At 62.2% G+C, this 18,474-nt stretch overlaps 3 protein-coding genes across 8 annotated transcripts; 1 reads left to right on the forward strand and 2 right to left on the reverse strand.

Moving 5' to 3' along the window:
- Window positions 1-287: 287 nt before the first annotated feature.
- LMAN2 (lectin, mannose binding 2) lies at window positions 288-3,987 on the reverse strand. The gene is made up of 8 exons (XM_080398604.1): window positions 3,815-3,987; window positions 3,617-3,735; window positions 3,374-3,491; window positions 2,994-3,073; window positions 1,721-1,882; window positions 1,393-1,507; window positions 945-1,064; window positions 288-787 (listed from the first exon to the last, which is right to left on the reverse strand). The coding sequence occupies exons 1-8, from the start codon at window positions 3,957-3,959 to the stop codon at window positions 627-629; spliced, it is 1,020 nt and encodes a 339-aa protein (XP_080254730.1). The 5' UTR covers window positions 3,960-3,987; the 3' UTR covers window positions 288-626.
- A 92-nt stretch (window positions 3,988-4,079) lies between these two features.
- LOC308068285 (ADP-ribosylation factor-like protein 3) lies at window positions 4,080-8,604 on the reverse strand. 6 transcript variants are annotated; one of them, XM_080398609.1, is made up of 6 exons: window positions 8,263-8,604; window positions 6,943-7,086; window positions 6,738-6,854; window positions 6,519-6,569; window positions 5,559-5,744; window positions 4,080-5,461 (listed from the first exon to the last, which is right to left on the reverse strand). In XM_080398609.1, the coding sequence occupies exons 1-6, from the start codon at window positions 8,446-8,448 to the stop codon at window positions 5,414-5,416; spliced, it is 732 nt and encodes a 243-aa protein (XP_080254735.1). In that variant the 5' UTR covers window positions 8,449-8,604; the 3' UTR covers window positions 4,080-5,413. The 6 variants fall into 6 exon arrangements, with proteins under 6 accessions (XP_080254735.1, XP_080254736.1, XP_080254738.1 ...); XM_080398610.1 differs by having other exon boundaries at window positions 6,943-7,333; window positions 8,263-8,332; XM_080398612.1 differs by lacking the exon at window positions 8,263-8,604 and adding an exon at window positions 7,462-7,772.
- Window positions 8,605-9,239: 635 nt separating this feature from the next.
- On the forward strand, window positions 9,240-18,421 carry RGS14 (regulator of G protein signaling 14). The gene is made up of 15 exons (XM_080398578.1): window positions 9,240-9,749; window positions 11,657-11,678; window positions 12,887-13,041; window positions 13,148-13,240; window positions 13,830-13,973; window positions 14,141-14,290; window positions 14,480-14,600; window positions 14,689-14,813; window positions 14,890-15,093; window positions 15,198-15,274; window positions 15,440-15,566; window positions 15,950-16,031; window positions 16,209-16,267; window positions 16,484-16,598; window positions 16,836-18,421. Exons 1-15 carry the CDS (start codon window positions 9,258-9,260, stop codon window positions 17,069-17,071), a joined length of 2,202 nt encoding a protein of 733 aa, XP_080254704.1. The 5' UTR covers window positions 9,240-9,257; the 3' UTR covers window positions 17,072-18,421.
- The last annotated feature ends 53 nt before the right edge of the window (window positions 18,422-18,474 follow it).

The raw sequence follows: 18,474 nt of genomic DNA on the forward strand, positions 1-18,474 counted from the left end.
CACGCCCCCCTCCCGGGGCATCCTCAGTCCCAACCCCCCCCCACGCCCCCCTCCCGGGGCATCCTCAGCCCCCCCCACGCCCCGCTCCCGGGGCATCCTCCGCAACCCCCCAGCCCTCTCTCACTTCCCCCCAGCTCTCCCTCAGCCCCCGCCTCCTAGGGCGTCCTACCTCCATCCCCCCCCTCCAGCTCTCTCTCAGCCCCCCCCACCACCCCCCCCCCAGCTCTCTCTCAGCCCCCCTCCCGGGCCGTCCTAACCCCCCTCCCACAAACAACCAGAGCCGCAGGTGGTGTCAGTCCTTTAATGCCCCACTCGCAGCCCCCTCCCGGTCACAGCCGCCGCTGCTCACCCCCCGCAGGTCCTGTCTGGCAGGGGGAGCGCTGGAAAAAGAGGGGAGCAACCTCCAGACACCTTTGCCACAGCCCTGGGGGCGGGGGGGGCCCAGGGGGCATCACCCACCTCAGTCCAACCTACCGGACACCAAGGACCGGGCAGGGGTTACAGCCAAACAGACAGATAAGAAAATACTTCTGATATTTCTCAGAAACAGCTTTTAGAAACCACAGTTTTTACAGCTCCCCATAGAAAAGATGGGTTTGGGCACAGGGCACAGCCCAGGTCTTCCACTAGTAGAAACGTTTGTTCCGCTCCTGGCGTTTCTGGAAGACCACAGCTCCCACCACGGCGCAGACAATGATGCCCAGCAGCGCGCAGAGCAGGAGCAGGAACACCTTCCAGCCTGTCAGAGGCCCACTTCGGAAATTCCCCGTTGGGTCATCCACGTTGTCTGCAAGGAAAAGAACAGCTACAGAGACCAACCCAGCCTCAGTTCCTGCAGTCTCACAGGATGTCACAGCTCTGACGCCTTTCAGCGGGCCTTTAAGAGGGCAGCCCTGACATCCCAGTTCTCCACACCAAAAGGTTTCCAAGGCCCAGAGACTCACCTTTGGGCGATTTAAGGAGGCTGACACTGGGCTCAATCTTGGTCCAGTCAACGGTCTCATCTTCTAGAGGGTGCTCTACCATGAGCTGGAATAGCTTCATCGAGATAATGTCGTGATTGTCTAGGAAACAACCATCAGCACCAAGCACCATCAGAAGCTCAGAGAGTTGTCCAGGCACTCAGAGCACGTCTAGGACTGTGCTCTGCCAGGTGTAGGTCTCCCTCCCTCTCAAGCCACCCTCACACCCCAGGTACCACCCTGCAATTTGAGATGTTCCTTAGCTTTTCAGGTGCCTCCTTTCCCAGGCCACAGGTCCCTGCCCAAGAGGGTTTCAAGAGCCTGGTGTACAATTTGGCAAAAGGAAGCCATCAAAGCCATCCAGTGCATCCACAGTGTTACAGTCCAGGCTCAAGCAGCATGTGTTCCTGTAAGCAAAGCCCCCTCTCACCAGACAAATCTCCAGTGCCAGCAGAAGCACCAAAGAAGTAGCCGGTCGGCAGCTGCACCCCTGCAATGTCAATGCAGTTCTTCCATTCGTTCTTGTCTTCCACATCAGTCATCACCTGCAAGACCAGGGGAGCGTCACGCCAGGAACCCATGCCACTACTTGCTCACCTGCAGCTCTTTTGGAGCCAGACATGCAGGAGGGGCAGGTGGTCAAGCCTGGAAAACCATCTCCAGGTCACCTACTGACTGATACAGCAACACCCACCCCTCAGCACTGCCCCATCTAACGTGCATGAGAGATCCTGCAGAAGGTGTCCACCATATCTCACCGTCAGGCGACCTCGGGAGTACCGAATTGCCAGGAAAGTGTCATGGTTCTGGTTCCGAAGGTCAGCGGTGCACCCCGCCAGCTCCGTCCAGCGCCCATCCTTACTGTGGTCGTACGTCAGGGAGCCATTATTAACCATTGCAGAGATATACGGGAACACATGCTGCAGTGAGGAAAGCGCTGTTGCTTTCAGGCTGCAGGCACCTTTGAGCTGCAGACCAAGAGCCACCTTCCCCTGCCTGGTCAGAAATCTCAGCAAGAACAGTATCTCAGCAAGGCATGAAAACAGAGCCACATGCTTTGCTGCACGCTCAGGGATGGAGGGCAGAACAGTGAAATCGAAGCTCCTTTTCTACATAAAGCTGCTTCTAAACTGAGCAAGACCTTGCTCTGGCTAAAGCAGAGCAACCACTTCTGACCTTCTGTATCAATCCCCCTTCATAAGCCCAGGCAAGAAGTGCAAGAACAGAGCACAAGACCCAGAACAGGAAGAAATCTCAATTAAGCCAGAAGAAAATTAACCCTATCCCAGACAAAACCACGACAGCAGCATAACCACACTCAGGGCTTTGTAGTCAGTAGATTATGTACACCAGGAGAGGCCAACTGGGAGGCAAGAATTCACCTCCCAGTCAGCATCAAGACAACAGGGAGACGGGTCATGTCCAGGTGCTTTATGACTTAAGCATCAAGTTTCTCATGCAGTAGATCTCACTAGAAGTTTGCTGACTGCGCCATAACGAGATCCACAAACACAGAGGAGGACAGAAGAAAATGACCACCAGCCCCCATGGGACTGATCTGTATTTTGGCCACAGGGAATTCTGGAACAAAAAGCCAGCCCAGGAGTTTCTCTTTTAGAGACCCCCAGATTGCAAAGATAATAAGGCCAGAAACAACATGGGAAGAGCAACCAAAACACAGAGAAGCTCAGGAAATGACACTCAGGATGCATATACTCTTAGGCCGATTCCTCTAACTTTACTTCATAGATTGTGCACAATTTACACCAGGCCTGTGCCACCCTCTTAAGCAGCAGGGAAGAGGCCCGGGAAACATCTGCGTAGTCAGCAACAGCAGAAGATGGAGCAGGGACATTCTATCTCCGTTAATGCACATACAAACTCTTCCCTTTACCACCTCCAACGACAGGAAGAGCAGTGCACTCCCATGTAAAGAGAGACTTTTCCTTGGTTTGAGCGTGAAGCACTTGGAGTGTGAAGCCGTGAAGAAACACCCTTCTCAGCACCGAATGAGCTCCCTGAACTACTCACCTCTGCTGCTTCATCGTTGGGATACGTATCCAGGAAAATAGCCAGTCCATGAAAATTGTCCTTGCTGCCAAAGACAGGACCTGGAACAGGGCAGAACATTGGAAACAGAAGGTTCTCAGACAGAATTTGTGCTCAGAGACTTCTATTGAAAAGAGCTGTAAGAGACGTTTATTGCCAGGCAGATGACTGAGGGACACCTGTTCCCTGGGATGAACAAGCAGGACACACCACCCCAATCCAGTGAAACCAGCAGAGGCAAGCTCAAACGCCCTCCCTGGTGAGAAACCAGGACAGGGGCAACTCCCTGGGCTGCCCCAGGGCACCTGTGAGCGCTGACAAGGCCTCAGCCCGGCCAGGCGGCCCCTGGCTGCACACCGTACCTGGCACCAGGCGCTCCTGCGTGTACCATAGCGCCAGGCCGTCCCCGTGCAGGTTCTTCTTGCCGGCTCCGTGGATCTTGAAGTGGACGTGGAGCTCCCAGTCCTTGAGGAAGCAGGGCTATGTGGAGAGACGGCCCAGCAGCGTCAGGGCAAGAGCCGAGAGAGGCACTGGGGCCGCCCCGGGCCCCCGGCGGTCTCGCCCCGTGCCCCCGCCGCCCCGCTGGCCTCTGCCCAGGCTCTCACCACGCGGTTCCAGATGGAGCCCTCGCGGCTGCGCTCGTCGGGCGTCAGGCGGACGTACTGGCTGGTGACCATGGTGCTGCCCTGGAAGTCCCACAGCGGCATCGCGGCGGAGCCCGCGCCTGAGAAGGGGCAGGGAGAGCGCGGTTCAACCCGGGCCGCTGCGGGACGGCCGGCCCGCCCGCCCGGCCCCGCGCTTACCCTGATACGGCTTCATCAGCGAGTGCTCCCGTTTCAGATGTTCGCTGTTGCCATCTGTGAGCTCGGCGGGGGCCGGGCGCGGCCCGGCCACCGCCAACAGCAGCAGCGCCGCGGCCACCAGCAGCCCGCCCGCACCCGCCGCCATCCTCCGCTTCCGCCTTCCGGCGCACCGACCCCGCCCCTGGCCCCGCCCAGGAACGGTCGCCCGCAGCGCCAATCAGAAACCTCCACACCTCCGCGTTCCCGCCTCCGCGAGCGCTCGTCACTCCTGCCCGCCTATGGCAGGGGAGGGGGCGGGGCCGGGGCGGTGCGCATCTCCCGCCGTGCTTTGAGCGGGCGGGTGGGAGGGAGGAGGCGCGGCAGAGCGCCTCCCGGCATGCTGCGTGCCGCGCGCCTGCGCAGTGCACGCCGGGAGCTGTAGTCCGCTTTCCCGCCCAGTGCCGGTCACGTGCGCGACGCGGCGTCGTCCACGGGACACGTGACGCGCGTCGGCAGCCCGTCGCCATGGCAACGCTACGCAAGATGGCGCCAGGCGCTGGGGTCGGGGCACGGCCGCGGTCCCCGCAGGCCTCGCCGGGCCGCAGCGCGGCGAGACAGAGGGCAGCGCCGTCCCAGTGCCGCGGGAAGGACTGGCCGAGGCAGCGTGGAGGTCATGGGCGGCTTTATTGAGGGCCGCAGGGCTGCCTGTCTGCGGGCAGTGCGGCCTACGGGCAGGCAGGGCTGCGGCTTGGGGCCTGGCCCAGCAGAAGGTCCCCCGCCCCGCTCTGGCTTGTCTCCCACCCATCCCCAGCGGCGCGGGCACCTGGCCACTGCAGTTGTGGTGGCCAGGGAGCTGCATCTTCCAGCCCTCGGAAGGGGCGTCTTCAGCAGGGCAATAGGAGCGCCAGCCCCGGTGCATATGGGCCACACACTTCCCAGCAGCTCTTGCAGATCAGCCCCTCTCAGAGGCATGTGCATGTGGCTGCAGCCAGGGCTGGCACCAGGCAGTGAAACCCCTTGATTGGCAACTGCCCAGCTGGGTCCTCTCTGAGTCTTTGTGCTTGTCCCGGGTCCTGTGCACACGTGGGAGCTCCTCTGGCCAGCGGAAGATGCTGAGCTGAGGCTTTCCTGAGCCATCTGCCATGACTGGGGCAGCACCAGTCACATCGTACATGAGCGAAGGGGAACACACACCATTCAGTGGGCTGTATGTGCCGTGTCTGAGGGTGTAGCTGGTGCTTGTGGTGGGGAGCTCAGCGTGCCCTGGGCAGTGTGTTTGTTGCAGCAGCCTCTGCAGGGTGTATCAGCAGTGTGGATGGATGAGTCCCAAGCAGGTTCTCATTTTGGAGATGTGCAAGCCCTAGACACAGTGGGACATGTGCTTCCCTCCAACAATACCGGGACTGCAGGAGGGTCAGGGGGTGTGAGGAGCCCATGGAAGCCCAGGAGGCAGGGAGAGGGGAAGCTGACTGATTAGCGAAAGACTGGATGGGAAGCCCACCTGAGCATGGCAGTCTGAGTCTCAAGGCCTGGCCGAGCCTTTTGGGGGAGTCTAGGGACCAGGGGGTTGGCCATGGCTCAGGGACCTGCAGCTCAGTCCTGTCTGGCACTTTGCAGCTCTCACTTCTTCCTGTTCATGATCTGGCTGGAAATCCAGTTCATCCCATCCTGGAGGGAAAGGAGATACGTGAGCATAGCCCCAAGAACATGACAGATCCCTAGCTCCTCTCCCACCTCTGCAGAGCCTGCAGGCCCCCATCTCTACCTGCACTCCTTCCCCAGACAAGGCTGAGCAGGCCTGGATCTGCCATTCCCGGTCCCGGTAGGTGTGGAGGCTCAGCCCTTCTGCGATTTCAGCTGCAGGTGCTGCAGTCACTAGGTCCTGCTTGTTGGCAAACACCAGCAGCGGGACCCCCATGAGGGACTCATCCTCGGTGAGCTCTGCCAGCTCCTGCCAAGAGAAAGCCATCTCCCAGTGCTGCTGCTCACTGCTGCGCTCCTCCATCAAGCTGCTGGGCCACTTGCCTGAGCTGACCGGGGCAGGCTGGTGCACCTCTGTCCCCCAAAGCACCTCACTTTCCTCTCTCTGGTGTTCTTACTGTAGCCAAAGCGGCTGTGAGGTCTCAGCATCCTGAGACACAGACATGCACCCCTGAAGCTACATGTGCCCTGAAGAGAGCCTGGGAGCCACACGCAGGACTACCTGAGGGCTGAAGTGCTCCCAGCACTGAAAGCCTTGGGCAAAGGGCAGCTACGGGAGGCTGCTGCTAGCCCTGTGCTGTCTGGCGCACCCACACCGCCGTCTGGTGCCGATACAGCTGCCGAGACTGGCACTCAGAGTCTCACTTTCCCCTCTTCAGCTTCATTCCTAGGGTTTATAACTCTGATTTCACTACTTGCAAACCTTAGCTTGGTCATATTGCAAACCTGGTGCTGACAAGGTGGCAGGAGGGCTGGCTGCTGAGGGGTCGCTCTCACCAGGACAGTCGCCCCTGTGCTGGGTACCCCTGGTGCTTGGCACCCGGCTTGGGGAGAGCTGCTGGGCACTGATTGCTATAGAGGGGGGTGACTCCGCGTGCCAAGACTCTGATCATGAGCCCTTCCCACATAGCTCCGGGGACAGCTTGGCCTCCACAGCAGCATTGCTCCCTATCCTCAAAGAACTGGTGCCAGATGGACCCAAGCCCCAGGACCCCACAGCCACCCTCCACTGGGCCCCTCATACCTGCCCTGTCTCCTCAAAACGCTTCTGGTCTGCGCTGTCAATGACATAAATCTGCCATGGGGACAAAAGGGACAGTCAGCGGCTCCTCCTCGCCTGGCTGCACAGCCCCCTGCCTTCTGCAGGGGCCGCATGCATGCGCTGGGGTACAGGGCCCCGCACAAAGGGCACAGCTTTCCACACATGGGGCTGGGGGGGGCTGGGGGCAGCTGCCCCACTCACCAGCAGATCTGTGCTGCCCAGATACTTCCTCCAGTATGGGCGGATGGAGCGCTGCCCCCCAATGTCCCAGACGTTTAGCTTGAAGCCATGTGAATGAACGCTCTTTATGTTGAAGCCCTGTGCGGGGACACAAACACCAGCATCACCCAAGGGAAGGGTAGGACCTGCCGCCCTCCCACTGCCCGTGGCCCCCAGCAGCACCTACCTGGGTGGGCGTGATGGTGCTGACCTCCTCAGACGCCAGGCGTTTCAGCAGCGTGGTCTTCCCCGCATTGTCCAGCCCCAGCAGGACGATGCGGAGCTCCTGCTCCGGGGAACCCTTCAACTTCTGGATGACGGAGAGCAGCCCCTGGGGGTGCGGGGTGCTGGAGGAGCCCTGCAGGGTGCTGGGGTGCTGCCGAGCACCATCGTTTTGGGGAGGAGAGCTGGGTGCACTGTCGGCCATGGGTACCCTGTGCCTATGGCCTGAGCGAGCGCCAGGGCTTGGTTCCCAAGGTGTCCAGGGTCGGGGTGACCCATAGCCGATCCGCCCAACCCCAATCTCCGCCCCAGGTGTGCTGTCCCTGCCCTGGGAGCCCTGCCAGCTCCTGGGCGCTCTGTGGGGACATGCCCAGGGTAAAGCCCTGGTCCTGCTCTGCCAGCCCACCCAGCACCACAGCTTGGGAGCTGGTGCTGGCACACCACCCATCCTGGCACAGGCAAAATGTCACCAGACCCCACTTACCTTCTGCACATCACCCATGGTCTAGGGAGTCACTCCAGCCTGCGGCACGCCTGGGGAGCTGCCAGGGGCTTGTCCCCGGGGCCTGCCGGCGGCTGCGTGACTGGCACACTCCCCATCCCCGGGGGAGGAAGAGGATTACGGGCTCCAGAATTAGCTGCTGTTTCTCCATTTACCCACAGCATTAAATAATGCCCTCGGCAAATCCCCCAGCCAGCTGTCACCCCACTGTCACCCCGCCATCACCTACCCCCAGGATAAACCGGGTTCCACCTGGCTGGGGCACTGGGGCACAGGGCATCCCTCTCCCCATGGGGCCAGGATCCGGCCCGGGGATGGCAGCACTGCAGGAGGTTGCGGTACCCGGGCACCACTGGCATCATGGCAGGCACAGCGTGGCAGTGGGCTGGAGCCGTGCAGCCAGCATGTGATCCCGGGAGAGGCACTGCAGCCTCCAAAGGGGGACGCTGCACGCTGCCCAGGCAGTGGAGGCAGGCCAAGGCATGGCTGTGTCCTGGTGTACAGGGCTGACACAGCCTCCGGAGCAAGAGGTCATGCCTCTGCACATCCCCACATCCCACCCAAGCAGGGTGAGGCAACGCCAGCACCCACCAGCTGCCCCCTCGGGGGGTGGCAGGAGGTAACGCTGAGGCTGGAGCAGCTCGAGGCCACGTCAGCCACTGCCACAGCTCCCTGCTGCCATCGGAGGGAAACCACCCAGCCCTGGAGCAGGTCAAGGACTGGGCCATCAGCAGCCAGGGATCGGGGATGGCATAGGACAGGGGTCCAGAGGGGCACAGGCACCTTGCCCAGCAGCCCACTCCAGCCCAGGTGGGGTGAGGGATTCATCTGTTCGCCATTTGGATTAAATATATTAATTAAGCAATCTTTGATTCTTGCATGCAGCAGTTCAGTCCTTGGATCAGGTTTCCTAGCAGAGAGGTTATCCTTGTGGTGAGGACCATGAGTCACGCACTCTTGGTGAGACATTTTTATTTATAACTCCTGTTGCAAAGCCAAGCCAAACAACACAGCTATGCTCCGACAAAGGGAAGGGGAGAAGCACGATTGCCCCCCGCCCCACTGCTGCTCCGTGCTGCAGTGGGGGGCAGAGGGGCAGCAGCGGGGGCCACCCTCCACTACCCCCTGCCCTGAGACCCTGCCAGGGCTGCTAATGCCACACCACTTTTGTGCATGTTCACGGTGGGAACACTTCATTTTTCTCTGCATAGATCTGCACCCAACTTAATGTTAGGGTTCTGCTTTTGATAGGTTAATCACCCACCTTACGTCCCAGTTATTAGCATTTCCATGAGTGGGTTGCCATGGTGCTGTGCGGTTTATCCTGTAACTGTTAGTTACTTACATTTCCTAACAAATATCCTAAAATATCCTCAACTGGTTTGTGGTTGCTGATCAAGATGGAACCCCAACCTTAGGAAATGGGCAAAACTGCTTAGGCATCAGTTTGGTGACTCCAAGCTGCACGTCCACCGCTCCTCCCTGCCAGGCTCCGCCGGCATCTGTGGCACAGGCAGCTCCCCCCAAACGCCTGGGGCACCCCCAGACCCACTGCGTGGCGCAGGGCTGGGGGGCAGCTGTGCGCCCGGCCGGGTGTGACTAGGGCAAGCAGCACCAGGCTGGTGGCAGGGTGTGTTGGGGGTGTTGATGCCCACCTGCCCCTGCATCCCACCTCCCCGGGGTGATGTGACACCCAGGAGGAGCCCCCCTGGGCTGCCCGGGCTCCCGGGAGCCGTGGTGATGGTGCGGTGACCCCGAGGTGGCACAGGCCGTGCTGGATGGGCGCTGAGGGGGATGGGGTTGGGGATTCGGAGGGGGATGGGGATGGGGATTCGGAGGGGGATGTAGCTGCGGATGGGAACGGGGATGCTGGTGGGAATGGGGTCACGGATGCGGATGCAGATGGAGACAAAGACCGGGATGGGGACCGGGGTGCGGCGGGGCCGCGGCGCCTCCTGGCCCGGAGCTGGAGCCAGTGCCCAGCGGGGCGGTGCCGGGGCCGGTGGCGGTGGCGGCAGCGGCAGCGGGGCGGGAGGGCGGCTCCGCTCCCCCCGCTGCGGTCTCGGTTGCCATGGCGACACTTCCTGTGGCTGCCGAAAGCGGTAGTGCCGGGGAGCGCCGGGCCGGGCCGGGCCGGGCCGGGAGAGCCGCGCCGCGCCGCCGGCCGGGGATGCTGCGGGGCCGCGGGCCGCGCCGGTAGCGCGCTCGGCCGGGCGGTGCCAGGCATGCAGGGCAAGGCCAAGCTGCTGCTGGTCCACAACGGCCGCATGGTGAGTCCCGGCCCGGCGCGCCGGTCTCCATCCTTCGGGGCTGCCCCGCCCGGCGGCACGGCGCGAGGCCGGGTACCGGGCAGGCAGGGGCTTTGGGCTGGGTACCGGGCAGGCAGGGGATGTGGAGGGGATAACGGGCAGGCAGAGGGATGTATGGGGCCGGGTACCGGGCAGGCAGGGGGTGTGGAGGGGATAACGGGCAGGCAGAGGGATATATGGGGCTGGGTACCAGGCAGGCAGGGGCTGTGGGATTGGGTAGCAGGCAGTCAGGAGCTTTGTGGGGCCAGGTACTGGGCAGGCAGGGGGTTGTGGAAGGGATAACAGGCAGGCAGAGGGATGTATGGGGCTAGGTACCAGGCAGGTAGGGGCTGTGTGGGGCCGGGTACTGGGCAGGCAGGGGCTGTGGGGCTGGGTAGCAGGCAGGCAGGGGACTGTGGAGGGGGCAATGGGCAGGCAGAGGGATGTATGGGATGTATGGGGCCAGGTACCAAGCAGGCAGAAGGATGTGGAGAGGATAACAGGCAGGCAGGAGGTGTGGGGCTGGATTACAGGCAGGCAGGGTGCTGTGCAGCTGGGTCCTGGGCAGGCAGAGGGGTGTGGGGTATATAACAGGCAGGCAGGGGCTGTGGGGCTGAGTATTGGGCAGGCAGGGAAGAGTGGGGCTTGGGTATCCAAAGCAGGCAGAGATGTAGAGGGGTGTTAGGGATGGCAGCAGTATATGGGGCTCGGTAGCAGGCAGGCAAGGACGTATGGGGCTGGGGTAACAAGCAGGCAGGGGGTTATGAGGCTGAGACAGTGATATAAGTGGGGATGTATGGCACTGGGGTAATGGCCAAGCAGTGACATATGGGGATGGGATAACAGGGGTCAGCAGTGCTGGTATGTGTGAGGCTGAGTGGCACAGGCAGGGCAGAGATATGTGGGTGTGGGCAGCAGGGATGGATGGGGAAGAGCAACGAGCTGGCAGGATAGAGGTATGTGGGGCTGGGGTAATGGGCGGGCAGGGCTGGGATGTGTGGGGCTGGGGTAAGGGGCATGGCAGTGGCCTGTGGGGTGGGGTAGCAGAGACAGGCAGGGGTGGGATAGTGGGACTGGGGTATGTGGGGCTGGGATGGGGACAGGCTGGGGCTGTGCAGAGTACTCTGGGGTGTGTGGGGCTGGCATGGTGGGGGCATTGGCTGGCCAGGTCAAGGACACCACTTCTGTGTGGCCCCAGGCAGGCAATGAGAAGCAGTGCCACGCAGGGTGTGCTTGGCTGGGCTTTGACTGTGAAGGCTCTGCCCATCTCACTGCTTTCTGTGGGTCCTGGAGTACCACATCCCTGCAGCTGGCATCTGGGGCAGCCCGGCAGGTGCTGCAGGGCACCTTGTCCTGCTGCACCCTGGGCTGGCAGCACCCAGTCCCTGGTTTTGGGCATCTGTCCTCCAGTAGCCCCAGGCCCCGAGGAAGAAGGGAGCAGGCAGCTTGCCTGCCTAGGGCTGTGGTTGTCCTTCCTTCCCTCCCCTTCTCCCCTCCTCTTCCTGTGCTGTGGAGGCTGCTTCTCTCCTCCCCGGGCAGCAGGCAGCAAGCAGTGGCGGGGTTACATCTGATAGCATCTGCCCTTTCCCAATAGCTGGCCTGGCCACAGGGTAGTAGATGCATGGGAGGTGAGAGGAAAGCTGCACACCCCTTGTAACACCCCACCCCTACTCACTGCCCACAGTTGGGAGCCCTGTGTTCCGCTTCTGCCATGGGGCAGCGGTCCTGGTTGCAGCTAACACCAGAGCGGTGTTTGCTGGCAGCCCACGTCCCTTGCTCCTGGGTTCAGACTGGGCTTGCCTTGATGCTGCCAGCTCCCCGGGTACTGCTCTACCGGGCTGGCAGATGCCGTGTGGCCCCTCTCACCTCTTTTCTCTCCACCCCCACAGGGCCCAGCTGTGTCAGATGGAGGTAAGGCTGCTCTTTGCTCTGGGATGGGAGGCTGGCATCATTTCCAGGGGAGGGGGAAGCCCACAGCCAGCCTGGTGCCAGGGGCAAGGAGCCAGCAGAGAGCCAGATCCTGTGTGAGCACAGTCTGTGACATCGGCGGGTGCATGGCTGGGCCCCCGCAATGCCAGGCTGAGCCCTCTGCCAGGGACTTGCCGTACCCCCCCATCCCTCCCACACGGCCCCATTGTGCCTGCCCCTCCCCTCTGCTGCTCAGCTGGCAGCCTTGGGTGCTGGGGCCTGAGGGGGTTCCCAGGGCAGGTAGAACCTGGGTACCAGCCAGCCCTGGGTTCCCTGAGGGAGTCTGCCTGCCTCTATGTCTCTTACTGTGCACTGAATATCTCGGGTGCCCACTCACCTCTCTCAGCCCTGCTGCAGGATCCTTCCAGCGCAGGGTGCCAGTGGCTGGTGTTCCCACCTGCACACATGGTGGGTGCAGTTACCCCGTGTTTTGGGCAGGAGGAGGAGGGTGGGGAGCCTGGCAAAGCAGCAGCCTGCTGCCTCCGCTGTGCCTGCCAGCTTTGATGGGAGAGCCCTACCTCCATACCCTTACCTCCTCTTGCAAATGACCCTCTGCTCCCAGCTGCTCACCAGCCAAACCAGTTCAAAAGCTGGGGTTGCCCCTGGGAACTTCCACCTTTTAGAGGAGGGAATCCATTTGAATGCACGGTCACCTTGGGTTTCCCCGGAGGAGGGGATGAGACTTTCTGTGCCCTGTTCTCACTGAGTTTGTTCTTTGCCATGGCCAGAGGAATGGAGGAGGTAAGTTCAGGCACGCCTACCCATCCTCCAAGCTTCCTTCCATGCTGTGTGAGCCCTGTGTCCCCTTCCACCCCGCTTTCCCTCCCTGTCTGCGTGCCTTCCCCACTCATCAGCTCTGTTCCTCTGGGAGATGAGTCACAGGTGGAGTCACAGTGACACCCTGGGGAGGGGAGGACAGCCAGTGCTGGCAGGGAGGGCTGTCATGCCAGAAAGTGCCGGCTGTGGCATCATGACACTCAATCCACCGAGGATGCCACTGTGATGCCCCTCATGTTCCCTACCTGAGGGCTCACCAGCTCCGGTCAGAATGGGGTGGATGAACTTGCTGCAGATACAGAGCACTGCTGGTGACAGGGAGTGACACTGGGGGACACCCAGGCAGCGTCCCTCTGACTGTTTTTCTCTCTCAGAGTTAAACGCCTCCAGGGCCCGTGGCAGCAACCACAGTGTGAACAGCCTGCCAGGACCACCGGCCACCTGCGGCTCCACACAGGGGTCTGTGGTCAGCTGGGCCGAATCCTTTGAGACGCTGCTGCAGGACCGCGTGGCCGTCACCTACTTCACTGTGAGCGCTGCCACCCAGACCTTGGTCCCTGCTCCCATCCGCCACTGGCAACCGGCTGTCCCACAGTGCAGCGCCAGCCAGGCCAACAGCTCTCTCTGCCCCACAGGAGTTCCTCAAGAAGGAGTTCAGTGCCGAAAACGTCTACTTCTGGCAGGCATGCGAGCGCTTCCAGCAGATCCCGGCCAGCGACACGCAGCAGGTACTGTCCACTGCACAGCCACAGCGCAGCTGATCCTGGGCCACAGAGCTGCTGGGAGGGAGATGGGCACAGGCAGAGACAGCTGTCGTGCATGCATGTCCCAGGGTCCCAGCAGACCCCTGCTCTGGGAGTCTGAGCAGGCTGGATGGAGGCTCTTGCTGGGGGGAATAAGGAGATGGATGTGATATGCATCTGAAAAGCCACAGCCAGGACCGCCCACCCCACAGAGCAAGCACGCTTTTCCAGCCCAAGGCATCCATTGGGTGGAGAATGCTGCTGGGAAGACAAAAGAGACCAAGGGCAGAGAACTAGACTGGGAATCGTGGGGACAGAGCCATACAGCTGGGGGGGTCGGTTCCTACCTCAGGCTGTACCTCTGTGGAGAAACCAGCATATTGCACCCTGAGTCTGGCGCTGAGTGGGGGTGGCCAGCTCCAGTGCCCATCCCGAAGCCCCAGTACTGAGCTGATCCCAGGGGCGACTTGGCCCCTCAGGGCTCAAGTGGCTCCACGGGGTGAGCCAGGGGCTCCCTGCAGGGTGGTAGTGAGGAGGGGGCTCCTGGTCTCAGCCTGACCCCTTGCTCCCCCAGCTGGCCCAGGAAGCACGGCGGATCTATGATGAGTTCCTCTCCAGCCACTCGGTCAGTCCCGTGAACATCGACAAGCAGGCCTGGATTGGGGAGGATGTGCTGGCCACCCCATCCCCAGACATGTTTCGCATCCAGCAGCTCCAGGTATGAGCAGCACCTGTGCTCCACCCCACCTGCAAATGGGGTCCACAGGACCACCCCACACATCACCCAGCGTCGCTGCTGTTGCCATGGGGCCATGCCATGGGACAGTGGCCGGAGCAATCTGTAGGTGGGCAGGGGTCCTAAGCGCTCGCTCTCTCCCTTTGCAGATCTTTAACCTGATGAAATTTGACAGCTACACGCGCTTCGTGAAATCCCCGCTCTACCAGGCCTGCCTGCGGGCAGAGAGCCAGGGGCAGCCCCTGCCCGACCTGCGGCCCCACTCCCGCAGCAGCAGCCCCCCACCTGACCTCAGCAAGGTGAGCAAGGTGGGAAGGAGGGGCTGGGGACCTGTCCATTTGCCTGAGAAAATGGTGCTGTGTCCCTTCCCCGCTGCTTGGAGCAAACCCAGCCCCAGGCTGAGGATGGACAAGCAGCCAGGGGACCAGGGAAAGGGAAGGGGCAGCCTCAGATGTCCCCATGCTGAGATGCTTCTCCATTTGCCCCAGAAGTCGAAGCTGAAGCTGGGCAAGTCCCTGCCCGTGGGTGTGGAGATGGCAGGCAGTGGTGCCAACCGCAGCCCCCGCCGGTCCTTCAGGAAGGGAGAGCGGCGGGAGCCCTCCTGGGCAGGTAGGTGCTGTGCTGAGTCGGGCAGAGGGACCATCCCACCCCTGAAGTTTGCCCGTCATCCCCACCACCATCCCCCTGTCTGTCCCAGAGGGGGGAGAAGGCGGTGGAAGTGCCACGCTATGGCGGGAGTCCCAGGGCTCACTCAACTCTTCGGCCAGCCTGGACCTGGGCTTTCTGTCCTCGGCCAGCACAGCTGCCAGCCCCTGGACGGAGGTGAGTCATCTCTGCACTGGCCCCACAGCATCACGCTGCCACCGGCCAGGCTCATCCTGCTGCATCTCTCCCGCAGAGCCATCGGAAGAGCCTGGGAGGCAGCGAGGCGGAGCTGCCGGCCAAGCCCATGAAGTACTGCTGCGTGTACCTGCCTGATGGCACAGCCTCGCTGGCCTCTGTCCGGCCCGGCCACTCCATCCGTGACATGCTGGCGGGGATATGCGAGAAGCGCGGCTTCAGCCTCCCCGACATCAAGGTCTACCTGGTGGGGAACGAGCAGGTAGGGCAGCAGGGGGGAGAGGGGGCTCCTGCCAGCCGGACTGTCTCTGGTCTGGGACAACATGCCGCTCCGCCTGCTCTCTCCTGATGGTTCGTCTCTTGCAGAAAGCACTGGTGCTGGACCAGGAGTGCTCCGTGTTGGCGGACCAGGAGGTGAAGCTGGAGAACAGGATAAGCTTTGAGTGAGTGGGAGCTTTGGGACTGATGCTGTTGCCCACAATGTCTAGCCCACATCGCACTTGGCCACCCACCCAAGACCCCAGGCAGTCCTGAACACCCCGGCTCTGCCCCTGCTTGTCCTGCCTGTCCGTGTTTGCCTGCTGACAGCCTCTTCTCCCCCTCCACAGCCTGGAAATCTCCTCCCTCAATAAGACCATCCGCATCACAGCGAAGTCAACCAAGCGCATCCGGGAAGCGCTGCAGCCTGTGCTGGGGAAGTACGGCGTGAGCATGGAGCTGGCGCTGCTGCGGCGGGTGAGGGCTCAGCCTCGGCGGGCACGACCCCAATTCTCCTGCGGCTGGGATGCTGTGGTGGGGTGGGGCCTGGGTTTGGGGCTCGGTGGGTGGGTGTCCCTGGGTTTGGGGCTCGGTGGGTGGGTGTCCCTGGGTTTGGGGCTCGGGCCCAGGGCTGCTGGCAGTGACCAGGTGGTGGGGAGCAGCAGTCCATGCTGGGGGCAGCCTGTGGGTCACCGGTATTTGAGGTGGGCTGTGGCACCCCACTGTGGGCTGTGAGGGGCTGGTGGGTGTGCTCCATGCTGTGCAGCCCATGACCTGGCAGGATTGGGCCAGGGAGCTCAGCCTGCCTGCCTTTGCTGTGCTGCAGCAAGCGTGACACCAGATGGCTCTTCCCGTTACAGCCAGGCGAGCCAGCTGCCCTGGACCTGGAGAAGCTGGTCAGTACCGTGGCTGCTCAGAAGCTTGTCCTGGAAACACCAGCAGGTAGAGTGTCCTCCTCCCCAAGCTGTGCTCCCCCCCTACCCGAAGCCATGTGGCCACACAGAGCGCTCACAGGGCCAGGCTGCTTTCTGCTGGCCTTGGCAGCTGCTCCCTGGGGTGGGCTCCATCCTGTCACCAGCTGGGCCAGGGCCAGGGCGCTGAGCATCCCTTACCTTGCAGACATGCGAGTGACAGACGGTGCTGAGGCTGCAGCTGCCCCCTCCCCACTCCGGAGCGAGGTGAGCTCAAGATCCCACCGTCCCAGTCAGAGATGTCCCCACGGCTGCTGCCATGGTCCCTGGGGAAGGTGTGACCTGCTGCGACCCCAGCACATGCCACGAGGCTGGGCAGTGGGTGCCAAGGCAGGAGCCAGGCTGTGGGAGGGTGATGGGGACACGGTCTGAGGGAGCGCTGCCTCCTTGCCCCATCACTGATGCCTGGGCTGCTCATGACAGGAGGGAAGCCCAACAGGAGCAGAGCCCGGCACGCTCTGGGAGATGTCCTCCTCCTTCTCACGGCCCCGGTCTTCAGCTGCCACAAACCTGAACCGTCGCACGTATGACCTGGAAGGTGAGACTTGGCATGTCTGAAACCTGAGGGGCTGGGGCAAAACGGGTGAGGGATGCAGGGCCCCTAGTCTGCTGGGGATAGGTGCAGTGTCCCATAGGTGCTGGCGTGGAGCACGAGGGAGCTGCAAGTGCTGTGCCTGGGACACATTCAGGGTGACGTCAGCTGGAGAGGGCAGCCGAGGTATAAGGACAGGAGCGCGAGTGCTGGGCTCAGGTGCATGACCTGCATTTCCCCCAGGGCTGGTGGAGCTGCTGAACCGTGCCCAGAGTTGTCGGGCCAATGACCAGCGTGGGCTGCTCTCCAAGGAGGACCTGGTCCTGCCTGACTTTCTCCAGCTGTCTGGACAGGATGACAGTGCCTGCAAGCAGTCGGATCAGCCCCAAACCTCTTACCCAGGCTCTGAAGGAAGCGGCCATCCTCAGCCTGCAGAGCCCACGCCGGCTCAGCCTCCGGTTGACCATGAGCGCCGATGAGTCCTGCTGCACGTCTGCACCCGGTGCGTGGTACCCCTGGGCCACGCCGGGGTTCAACGTGGGGCTGACCAGCCCCTGCCTTGCACCACTGACACTGCCTGGACCGCAGATTCATCCACCTCCTGTCCTGAACTGTTGTGTCGTGTCGCTGTGAGTGATTGAGCAGCTGCCATGCCCCTTGGTGGGGTCGCATCCTGGTGCACGTCAAGGGGGTCCTGTACATAGGTTGAACCCCTGTTGCAAAGCAATTTGCAACAGGCCACACATTCCTGGCACTGTCCTGCCCAGTGCCTCTGCCTGCTCTGCCTGTGGCAGAGCTGCCCATCCAGCAAATCCTGCCTGTGCCATGTTCAGGTGGGGAAAGCACCCTTCCAACTGAAAGGTGTGCAGGATAGAGGGGTGGGTGGGGTGGCAAGGCAGGCTCCAGCCCTGAACCCCAGTGCTGTGGGCTGGCAGGGTCAGGAGAACACGTGTCTGGAGCTGAGGGCTGGATCTGGTCGCTGACCCTGCTGGAACAGGGCTTCCCTCGTTGTTGATGTGCAGGTCTACCCTTCCCCGGGAGGGTGAGCATGGCCCTGCCGGCCGGTGGCCGGGGCAGGTTGTTACTGTCTGCCTTGCGTGAGCGTGGCTGGGTCTGATCCTGCCATGATAGCACTGCTGTTGTGGAGCAGGGCACCTGGTTCATGCCCCAAGCAGAGGCAGTCAGCAGGTTGTGCCAAAGAAGCTTTCCTCCTCCCTGCAGGGAGACCCTGCGTGGGCAGCTGCTGAAGCGACCCGCAGGAGCAAATCACTGTAGGTCCCCTGCCCTGGCCTGGCTTGGGCTGCTGGTGCGTGGCCCTTGGGGCAGACCTGCCTGGTGCCAGAGGAATGCAGCACCCCTGGGTGCTGAGCATCTCAGCCTGGTGTGTGGGTACCCAGCATGTGCCCAGCCTGTCACCTCTGCAGGCAGCTGTACTGGGTGGTAACCTTGAGCCTGGCTCTGCCGGACGCGGCTGTGCCCGGTGGGTCCCCATCCTCAGCAGCTCCATGTCCCCAGAGGTCCCAGACACAGTAGTCTGAAATGGACACAGCCCCCTGCCAGCAGCCAGGAGACCTCTGCTTTGCCCGTGCGTGCTGGGGTCCTTCCTGGCTGTGTCCTCGGTCACCACTCTGTCACCACTGCCTGCCAGAGGCAGAGGGGTGGCCCAGGGCAGCCCCAGGGCTCACCCAGGGACGGGGGCATGGCTACCCAGCCCCACGCTGCTGCAGCCAGCTGCAGCCCCACAGCCTCAGAGTCCCCCCGTGTCTCCGTGGTGCTGCTCAGTACCGTCTGTGGTGTGAAACTGGGGAAAATAAAGAGCATTGCCTGGACATGCATCCCTCTCCTTCCTCCGCCACTGAGGCCAGACCGTGCTTTTGCTGGC

Source organism: Falco punctatus (assembly GCF_963210335.1).
Source record: "Falco punctatus genome assembly, chromosome: 8".
Classification (NCBI taxonomy): domain Eukaryota; kingdom Metazoa; phylum Chordata; class Aves; order Falconiformes; family Falconidae; genus Falco; species Falco punctatus.